Raw genomic sequence first — 11,202 nt, 5'->3', positions numbered from 1 at the left:
ACCACGACTTTTGATGAAGTATGAGGTATCACAAATAGACAACGCTACACCTGAGCAAACGTCTTAGAATGCAATTCCAAAAAATACCCCAAATGCAGCGTTTCAAATTCAGCAAGCATTGAGAGGGCCGTGGAAACTAATAGGTGAACAAATAAACTTCGCCGCCTGTGCATCTGCTTAACAACTAAATTAGAGACGATTTTGCTATCTAGACTAGTGACACAGTTGCGTGGAACGATCTCCATGACAAATACTGAAAAGACGTTCGAAGGAACGATTCAAACAGACAGTCTGTTACCAAAGGGGACCTATACGCATTATTCTGATAACATCTCTGCAATCGCCGCACTTCTACCTCCAAAATAGAACAATTTTTAAGTGTTGTAAAGGTATTAAGGATTCGCTGATCATTTCGTCAATGTTAAGGACACATTTCGATAGTAGATCATGGAAGGCCTTTTAGCAAATAGTATGGCAACACTTTCATCGGAGTGCCTAAACCTACCCCTCATTCGTACTCGGTTTGATGCATTCGGGTTGAAATGCTGAGGACGGATTTCATAAGAAGAACTAAAATAACTCCAGCGTCCCCAAGCTTCTCTGAAGACGAAAGAAGACATAATACTCGGATAGAACATATGCATTCAGCACAGAGGAGGTATTTGGGCTACTGGCATGGACCGAAGGCCAGCCCACCCGGCGTGGTACAAAGGCCAAGTCAAAAGTGGCTCCTCGCCAATGCCAAGAGATAAACAACCATCGCATAACATAACAGAAATGATTACCACCTATATGTAGCCACTGATGGCGCAGTGGGCGTCATGCTAAAGAAATCCGAAGCCAAACATTAGAAAGGTTCAAAATTGGGCTAGCAAAGCAATGTTCAGCCAAACGGTCGCAAGGCCGAAGATTTAGATGCCGCACAGCAGGACTCAATGCTTTCTAATTAGTGAATCCAAGACCATCTACTTGCGCATCTATCGGGTAATGAGGTCAAAAAAAGAACTGAATCAGCGAATAAGACCCGACTTCTGGTAAATCTATACCAAAGGAAGTCGAAGGCGGAACTTGAGATAGCAGCTATAGAAGCACTGCTTAATGTTTTCGCAGTTAAGGTCTACCTGCCTCCATTGCGACATCTCAGTCATCGCATTGGTTAAATAATCGCACCAGTTGAGGCTAATTATACAACCCAGCACAAATCCTGCTCAAAAACCAGAAAACACAAAGGGCATCCACCAGTTTCAATATCACAAATATGAACGATTATTTTAAAAACCATGATTCAGTGCAACCCCAGATATCATAAGCTGTCAAAAAACCCAAGTCTCATATATATGCCGCGTGGTAGACAAATAGCTATGAGAATCGTAGAAACCTTTTCGTAGCATAACAACTTTAATCAGAAAGATGATCAAAATCAGGAAATCAAAAAAACACTCACTTTGGTAAAATGGTAACCCCATGGTCCAGCTGAACCAGCTTAAGCGCAAATTTGGGGACTGAACAAGCATTTCCAGCCTCCTCATTCTCCCACATGAATGGCCAAATCACAACAATGAGTGCCATTACTACGAGGCACGACTTTGGTGGAAATCCCCAGACCTTCCAGTTGTAACACATCGGCACTCGTGGGGTCCTTTAAAGAGCAGACAATGTCTACTGACTGACCACCAGGGCAACAAAGCAGCCACCAACTCCCGCTGAAAGTGCATTTGTCCTAAGATAGTTCAAAGTCAAGCGACAGATTGATTATAAGTTGTTTTGGATTAACAGATTCAGACTCTTCCTGAGGATGTGAGCATATTGGCAAATACTATAATCCTAAAAAACAAATAGATCTGTTCTTCACAATGCACAAAAACAACAAGAAATATTAGACATGGGACTAAATCCTAACTCACCTTCGACTTCAAATATCTTTTAATTACGTACGGCAAAAACGGGATTCTCCACACTTCTTGCATATTCATCTTTAAACGTATGCTGACAAGTAGACAATTCACTTTTGCTAACACCTAAGGCAGCAAAAGAAAGAAAATACTCGCCCTTAAAAACTTGCTCACCCTCGTTCGGTGGTAATACAAGCCAATTAACATGGCAGAAATCCATTGCCGCTCGAGGAGATGAACAAGTGGGCCAGCTAGTCGCACAAATGCACAATGACCTTGAATGGGAAGGTGGGTTCTGTTTATACAGCATATAATTTATAAAGAAAAGCTATTGTACTTTGATTGGAATAAAAACATCAATTCAAAAACAACTGGAAAGTTAACAAGCTAGCCGACTTATTTTTGCCTGTAAAAGGGCAACATCACCCATAATTCCGATGATTTAATTTATTATTCAGCAAAGAAGGACTTGTGTAAAGTCATTCCTTAAGTTCAAAATGCGTTTCTGCATTATTTTGCTACCTACAACCATTTTGCACTTGTATATTTTCGCCTATAAAGATCAAACACCATTTTACAAAGGGCAGCAATTTGACGCAAATGGTGTTCATTTGCAATTTAAGCAGTCTTACGTCAAGTTATCTCACTAGCATTTCATGGCTATGGACTGTCACACTGTTGTTTAGACCAACGAATTGTATTATTGTCGGAATTTCGACTAATATGCGTGTTTTGGGGTAGAAGATTTATCTTTAACATTTAGTCACAAGTTATTTCATGGTTAATTAATGGCAAAGCTTCATTGTCCACATCACAATAATATTCATGTTGGAAGCGCGTATCATACTTATTTGATACTTCGCGATCTGATTATTAATGGACTTCCACATTGCTATTTGCAAAATCAGTCCTCGCTTTTGTGCTGGCCCTTTCTTCCCGAAGCCTACAGAGTAAGACCTCAATAATCTGCAGCGCCCCGAGACTCCATTAAGACGAAAGAAGACACAATACTCGGGCAGAATATATATATTCAGCACGGAGAAGGTGTCTGGGCTATTGGCATGGCCCAAAAGGCCAGCCCCAGCCAGCGAGGTACAAGGGGGCTAATTCGAAGTACAAAAGTGGCGCCTCACCAATACTGGGGATAAACCACCATCGTATTACAAATCACCTACACAAAGTTCAGATTCGACATCAATTGGGGCTGAAGGTTGAGCCCAAAGCAAAGGAATGGCTTTCCAGAGACCTGCAACTGTCTGCTTAAAAGGCTATAGCAAACTTTCATGCGTCACAATTAAGTCACCTAAATGTTCTGGTTCAACTTTGATTGAATTACTTTCGATGGAACTACGTGTAATTCAAAACGAGTTGTAGGCAATGCTTACGGGTGTATTTGGGACTCTGTTGAAGAATCGCCCGTTGTTTACCAATAAAAAAAATCTGTTTTACATGATCGGCTGCTTACAATCACGTCTGCTGGACGTGTATCAATTCGCATAGGATGCGAACGTTATTGTCTACCAGGTGTAGATATGAATCCTCACCTTACGGGCTTATTTTGATGTAGCAAATGTGGGAAAATAACCGCAATATTTTCTCCCTCGAATACTTGGTATTTTAGTGGGACTACTAGCTTGCTTTTTATTCAGCCAGATAATTATTTGGGATAAAACATTTGTGTGTGTGTGTGCGTGTGGCATAAGTAAGAGCACCTCAAAATTGCAAAGAATGAATTAAGGCGAATAAATGGATAAGTACCGCATCCGAAAATCGCCAAAGTTTTGTGCTAGTTAAAAGCGGTTAGAAATACATGCAGCAATTCATTTATAATCAGTGCCATGCATACTACTAGTACGTTATTATTAACCAAGCGTGAATCCATATGCAGCCAGAGGAGAGTTGCCGCATTTTCTTTGCATTATAGTCATGCTGTCGCTTTTGTTTGCAGAATCTATAAAATTTTAACATCTTCGTAGTAGGCAGCAGGCTTCTCATAAAACCGACTCCTCAGGTCAGTAGACCTTCCTGCAAACCTCAAACAATTCTTTTACAGGACAATACACCAATCACGAAAAGGCTACTTAAGCAGTAAGTTCAAGGTATCACTTTTGGAAGAAGTGGTAGATCCTTCACGTAATGACCGTCTGAGGAATTGCCTGCTTTTAATTCAGATAGGCGTCTATCAGCAGTAAAACAGACGACGGTGTCGATGTCACTGCTGCTGCAAGATTTTACTGCCTTGGGAGTATTATGGACTCTCAAGATGGATTATCACATTCCTTACCTATCATTCCTTATCCACGTGTTCTCATGACTTCTCAACCGGACAGTCCTGACAGAGCCAATGTGCTAACTTCGAAGTGAGGTCAACCCGTTCCCTCCCCCCTACAGGACCATTATTTAAACCCCTACCCCTCTGTCACGCAGTCGATCTAGGCTGGCGCCTCCTAGTAATGGTAGGTTTCGGTGGCCTTTAGCTTTACCTTCCTTGCTCTCTGTTTTTTCGTTTCCGATTTTTAAACCTGTGCCTAATCAATTTCCATGCCATTCACGATCACACGCGTCCTTAACAATTTAGGCACACAAAAGATCACAACGTAAAATTGCCTACCTGCCACCTGCAGTAGGATTGAAAATATGCCAATTTCTCAATGTCACGGAGTCGGTGAATTTCTGCATGAGTGTTCCGAGCATGAGGTGGCTCCTTTCAGCACACCGATTCACCGCTGAGCTGTGTCAGCGCATTAACCAATGGACCTGGCTGGACAAGCATCTTTGCCACCTACTCTTCTCACAACCTTCACCAACTTCTTTCCATAATACTGCTGAAGCCATTCGCTATCAGCTGGAGCAAAGTGACGCCTGTCAGCGCCTTTTATCCATGCTTGATCAAGAGCAGGGCCACAGGACTATACACTTTCGTGTTTTGCCAGACTTTAATGCAAGGCTGATGTCGAATTTGGAAAGAACAGTACAGTCGAAAGCACTGCACTTTAAATCTACTGATGACACTTCACTGAACAAGTTGTCATTGCGCACACACATCGTTTCTGTACAAGACTGCATCTTCACTAGTGATGCTGCTGATAAAGAAATAAGATGCATTTCCAAAAGAACCATGCCTGATTATGGGCCCATAGATACCACACATTCAAACACCCGAGATGGACTGGACTACTACGACTGCATAATCTATTTGGTAGACCCTTCGCGCTTCCTCGAGGATGATTTAACGGCCACCTTGGAATCTCTTGCACCTCACCAAATATTGGTTGTTGCAGTCCTCATCAATGGAAGGAGAAACAAGTCAAGCGAGATGGACTGTCTCGTGAGATTCCTTCACGCCCTTGGCGACTTCCACAGCTGTCCACTGGCTGCTGCACCAACGAATTGGCGACTGTGGTGTATCAAGCTTCATCGAATGAACTCCATCAACTGGTCTGATCTACTAAAGTGGGCCTGTTACGACGTGATCTGCAAAAGGATTGATAGTGGTGAAGATGGCCACTCCTTACCGTCCAAGAGACAACGTAAATCATTGTAACTCTTGTGTGTCTAAAAGTGGTGATGTATTTTTCTGCTTTGCTTTCTGATTTGCCTTGGTTGGGTGCTTTAGTCTAGAGCACCCTAGGAAGGTTGTTCAATCACCAGATTTAAAGCTGACATGGTCGTCGATTCGCCTCACCCTTTTCTCCATGTCATGGAAAAACGATTAAACTCTACATGCATTGTTTTTGAAGCAGACACAGCAGTGACTAATGCCCGATTTATTACTCAAGAGTGTGCATTCGCTTGGTTGTAAGAATTAAGTTATTTGCTGTAAATGAACTAGTTCACAGTTGGCCTTCCAATATTCTTGTTCAGGACTGGAAGCTTTGGGTTTTAACAAGAGGACATAAACTTGTGAATGGACGCTTGTGCTACGTTTAAAAGACAATTTCTTGCTCCTGTTGATATGGGCTAATAAGATGTCAGGTGGGTTATACAACTACGAATGGCAATAGGTAACGGGAATTATCCATGAGGAATTCGACTAAGGGATGCAAATCAAAACGTTAAGTTTGTAAGTTAGATGTGAATTTGCAAAATTGGGCTACCTTAGGCAAACTTGGAATAAGAAATGCTGGTAGTGCATACTTGGCACATCTCCTCGCGAAGATAAACCTATGCATTGCGGTTGGAACTGGGATACATAAAGTCATATTAAGGTGAACATCTTGAGAAGAAAGTCAAATTATTTGACAAATGTTCTAAACACCTTCATTACACACAAATACATGACTTTTAGTCATCATTCGAGAGCTATCTGAGAAGAAAAATGACTTTCATTAGCAATCAAAAGTGACGATATGGATGATGCCTCACAATTCTGCCAATTTCAGAACATCATCTGACTAAGTTTCGTTCATTCTTAAAAAGCGAAGAACTGGCATGGCTTATTAATCAGACAGGAATAGATGATTTTGGGCTCAATTTTGTTTTGCGGTAACTTTGATGTTGGAGTAAAGTGACACGAGTTGGGAGGAGAGGGATTCGGCTAAACACGACACATTACTGGTACGACGAGTCAACCCGTGTGCTGTATTTCTGGAATTCCAGTTGACACGAACTCCCAATTGCAAAGTCGATGTGCACAAGCACATACAAAACTCTTATTGTACTTCCGATGAAACAGCGCCAAAACAGAGAAGTCAAATTGCCAGAGAACGCCATACTTTTATTCGCGGGCACCAAATTGCGTGATAAGCTTTCGGTTTATGGACATGAATACATGCTACAATGAGGTCAGCTGCCTGAGTCATTGCGAACTTCCAAACCGCTGCATGTTAGATCAATGCACTAGTTACCTGAACTTGTAAACATCACGCCTCCTCATGCGTACTTTGTCACCCAGCCTTATCTAGCCAGTGAATAGGTTCTAGCGCAATCATCGGCTGTCTTGGGCGAGAACACCGCCAACGTGAATGTGTAGCCATGTCGCAGCCGTCCGGAGCATAGGCCTGCTTTCTTCATTCCAAATAGTGCCCTGCACTTAGTGAAATCATGCCCCAGGAGCTTTAACTTGCAGAGGGCTCAATATTGCAGAATCTGGGGCAAACCTACGGCACGTTCACAAATAATAAGCTGATTTTTCTGGACACCCGGACTCAACTAATCATCCTTGACACAATTAATTGGGATGCTTGAGTAGAGCAAAGCGGAAGAGCGAACGCAGGAGTACCAGAGATGGCGCTCAATTTGACACTTTTGCAATCACATATTCAATTACTAATTTTAAAGTTTAATGGAATGCCTTACGCTTGAGCCACCTTAAACAAGTTAAACAGTTTGCGATGATTTCATGATTTAATCATCTAGACTCGAGTAAAGACAGGTTCGCACTATTGCAATAACCCAAATGAACCAAACGTGCCCATCACTTAGTGTTAAGTATCTACAAACCATCCGGATGAAGCTCATTAGATTAACATGTCGTTTGAGTGAAATGATTATTGGGTATATTGGAATTAAACATTGTGGGGGTTTGTCTCACCAATGTGCGAATGGTAATGTGGCAGGTGGGGGTTACAACTACGTCACTGACACAACATGATGAGGAATGTGTGAAGTCTGCCAAACCCTCCTCCCAGAGAGGCGGACCCAGTAACCACGCCCGAGGTGTGGGTGTGTTGGTCAACTTCAAATGAGTCATTAATGCTCGTTGATGGCGTTAAAACGAATTGATAGCATTCATCGTGCCCTAAAATGAAAATGAAAAAATGACATGCTGCAGTTTCTACTTTAAACTTGTCTAGTAGGCAGTCTCGTTGGTATCATCTACAATTTGCTTTAAGTCATGACACGATGCTCTTAGTGTACACGGCTACATTTTTAATTTGAGCTGTAAAACTTCCCATGACAAGGGGGGTAGGGAGAAGTACAAGCGGTAAGCATAACCACTTTGTTTCTTTTGTAGACTTAACACAGCAATCTGCGGTTAACTAGGGAATGAAAGAGATGGAGACATAGGAAATGGAAATACGAGTTAGAAGTAGGGAGAAAGAGAGCCAATTCTCTCCACTTTATGCCATTTGTTGACCTTATTCTTCGGTGGCTTCTAACCAAATAATTAGTCGGTTTCAAAGTGAGACAATTGATGAGGATGAATTGGGTTGCGATGACTTGACTGAGTCATGGAATTCACTCACATCAGTTCCTCAATTATTTCCTTAGCCAGCTCGGAAATAGAGTTTGCCATTTTCAGCATAATTGTGTTTCTCATAGATTTGAGTGAAGATGTCATTTTATAAACTGCACGGATTTCTCTACTCTAGCCAGGAAAAGGGGGCATTCCTGCAAGTAATGCATCATTGGAACCAGAATTTCCGTGCCATTCGATTATGGGTCGAGAGTTCGACTGCTGCATACCGTTTTTTAAAAATGAGATATTTTCAACCCGTAAAGCATAGGGACCCAAAGGCGGTCCACGAGGTTACAAATGTAGTGGACAATAATGAACACCCCACCAGTGAAATGACGCATCCGCAATCTTCATACAGCCATTCCAGGGAACCAAATCAGAAATGCCACTTATGCGTCTTTACTACCTACGAGCTATTCAAACACAAAATAGCTACGGAAATGCAGCCTTTATCCAATTCACCACTTAATAGCTGCTCAGTTTTTGTGATAAGGCAAATTCAAGAAGCTTCTAGAATCTACTAGGAATGGTAGAAGGCGCCATCAATGCAATAAAAGGCTGCACGCCTTCCTTGGTTAAAAACTCAATCATAACAGCAATCACAATGCATCAGCAATCGTAAAAACGGACACAAAGGCATCGCTTTTGAGTGAAGTTGTTGATTGGCAGGCTATGTAGACGACAATTGTCGAGGCACCGACATGCTGCAGACTTCATAAATATGCGCAATCAGCTGTCTTTTGATGTGTTTTACACCCAACAACTGGGTCCAGTGGTACTGTTCCATCAAGAATATTACATATAAGCATATTTTAGAGGGACTTTTAAGGAGATGAGCCGTGGAAACGAAAATAGGCTCAGAACCACCTTTCTTACGGCAAACGATGACAATTTTGCAGAATAAAGGATTAACAGCTCTTGAAAACCCAAACCACCTTTGCCATCTCCCAAAAGAGGTCAAACAGTATTCGGATTAGCACTCAACATTCTTGAAGGCCTACTTTTATCTCAATACTGATGTCAGAGCCTGCCTTCACCCTTACGAGGAAATGTTATTGCGCCCTGTTTAAAAGTCATTTGCACATATTCAACGCATCTACGGGTATCCGGATTCGAAATGCAAGTTGAGCCCATATGGCAGCACAAATCGGATTACAGATACATGTGAACGTTTTTGCTGATTTTGGTGAAAACTAGAAACAAATCGAGACGACTTCCCCCAGTCTATGATGTTAATTTCTTGTTCGGGCGCTTAAAAACTATGAAAATCATGGGTTCTCACAGCTTCTGACACAAATTTAACCCTCCTAAAATAAGGGTTTGCAGCAAGTAAGTGTCTAGATCCCACCTGCAAAACAAATACCGACTTAAATTTGGGGGTCTTATCAAAAAACTGATTTGATATTCTGTTTACAAGTGGATAGTGTCCCTAAATAATGGTTAGGTATATCCTCCAATATTGTCCCTTACCTCAAACTCTTTTTCAAGATGGGTAAGGAGAATTCAAAACCGGCAGGTCAGGCTGAGAACAGGGATATAAAATATATCTTAAAGTCAGTTGATGAGAAATCCAAAACTGCTGAAGTTGAGGCGACTTGTTACGACTCTCTGAAATAGTACGCCTTAACCACAACCAAAGGAGGAGCCGAAAGCACCCCAGCCGATGTTTTGTTAGCAACCGGATGACATGAACCGAAATGAGATGCAATTAATCTGCACTCCGCTAGCTTATATGAATTCGTTGTGGTGAAACAAGAGCATCGCATTTTAAATTAAGATTCATTCACAGATGCATTAGTTGCAAATAAACTCTAAAAGGCGCCGAAAATGAACTACCCATTGAGTTCGCATTACGAGAGGATTTCAATGACTTGTGGGTTATGAACATGTAAGTCGCCAGTAGTGACTTCCTTCGGACTGCTGTTTCAAACAGAGCGAAGGAGGCAGAAAGTGAAGCAGACATTCTCTCCTGTTCACTCCTAACCAAATATATTTCCAACTTTTCTCTGTAAAAAGGACTATGTAGGCTATAATTGTAAATTGCACATCGTCACCAGTGAATTCGGAGACAATAAAACAGTGAGCTGTCCTGATGCGCACATCACCACGAGTGATAGGCAAGTTTGCAAGAAAGACTTGATCTATTTTTGGCCTGTAGGTATAGGAAAAAGCAATCGGCGTGTCAAGGCAGCAGGGTACTGCCCTGTAATCTAAGCAATACATTATATGAATGAAGTAAGGAAGGGTCTCAGATTCCGAGAACAGAGTTTGCCGTTTTTAGAGGTAGAAGGATCTACTAGAATATAATTGGGTCAAGGTGATTTGTGAATAACGATTGCTGAATTTTTTGTTCTTCAAAGTGTTTATATTGATGCAGATCCATCAGGGCTTGTGCCACTACTGGCTGGATTTTGTTTGTTACAAATTATGAAGGACTGAATTTTTCTAACAGCATTGTTTTGTATATCAACTCGGCAAATGGAAAACCAAACCCATTCCAACTTACTACTCGCAAAAGCAATGTGCGCGCGATATTCAACCATCTCACCGCTTGTGTCGAGTCATTATATTTTCTCGGCACAAAATCATTTATAGTGCTGCGGCAACCCAAAAGCCATCTCATCTTTTCCCTCCGTTTTAAGTCGGTTTATAGAAGACGCAAGTCATCCACGTATTATGTGCATTTATTTAATGCATAATTGAGAATGCAAGCGTCAAAGCACATAAAGAATACGAGAACGAAGGTTAGCAACAACCGTTAGCCTTGACTGACATAGACAAATAAAAATCAAATGAGTAGTCGATGTATACACTTGCGGAAGGCTTTACACGGGAGGTTATGCATCAGAAGTGATTCCCAAATCCTAATGCATTTTATAGTGGTACTATTTGTCATTTCCTAGTCGATTGGCTAAACGTTGTATCTCACAAGCCAGGGAAGAGAAAAGAGACAGAACTTCTAGCGAAGACGTAGTCTACTCAAGGCCTCTCTCGCACTCTGCCTGAGACACCGAGGCTGTATGCAAATAATAATAGTCAAAACTTGAGCAACTGCATGCACAGAATCGTAGCTGTCCGCTCTCGCCTTCCTCCTCATCGGCACCACCCGAGGTGTTGGCTTAAGCGAGG

At 41.8% G+C, this 11,202-nt stretch overlaps 2 protein-coding genes across 2 annotated transcripts in view; one reads left to right on the top strand and one right to left on the bottom strand. All coding sequences in view use genetic code 11, as the record gives it.

Annotated features, from left to right (window-relative positions):
- EGR_09243 (hypothetical protein) overlaps positions 1–2,099 on the bottom strand; it is a gene marked incomplete at both ends in the record, with an annotated part of 7,545 nt that extends 5,446 nt beyond the window's left edge. Inside the window, 2 exons of the mRNA XM_024498492.1 lie at positions 1,905–2,018; positions 2,067–2,099. Coding sequence (XP_024347082.1) covers positions 1,905–2,018; positions 2,067–2,099 — 147 coding nt within the window. The remainder of the gene's footprint in view (positions 1–1,904; positions 2,019–2,066) is intronic.
- Positions 2,100–3,730: 1,631 nt separating this feature from the next.
- On the top strand, positions 3,731–5,436 carry EGR_09242 (hypothetical protein; the record flags this gene model as incomplete). The annotated part of the gene is made up of 3 exons (XM_024498491.1): positions 3,731–3,743; positions 4,284–4,348; positions 4,471–5,436. 3 exons carry the CDS (start codon positions 3,731–3,733, stop codon positions 5,434–5,436), a joined length of 1,044 nt encoding a protein of 347 aa, XP_024347081.1.
- Positions 5,437–11,202: the final 5,766 nt, after the last annotated feature.

The sequence above is a fragment of the Echinococcus granulosus genome (assembly GCF_000524195.1).
Source record: "Echinococcus granulosus chromosome Unknown EG_S00139, whole genome shotgun sequence".
NCBI classification, from domain to species: Eukaryota; Metazoa; Platyhelminthes; class Cestoda; order Cyclophyllidea; family Taeniidae; genus Echinococcus; species Echinococcus granulosus.
The sequence above is the reverse complement of the archived record's forward strand: the minus strand, read 5'-3'. Positions and strand labels throughout refer to the sequence as shown.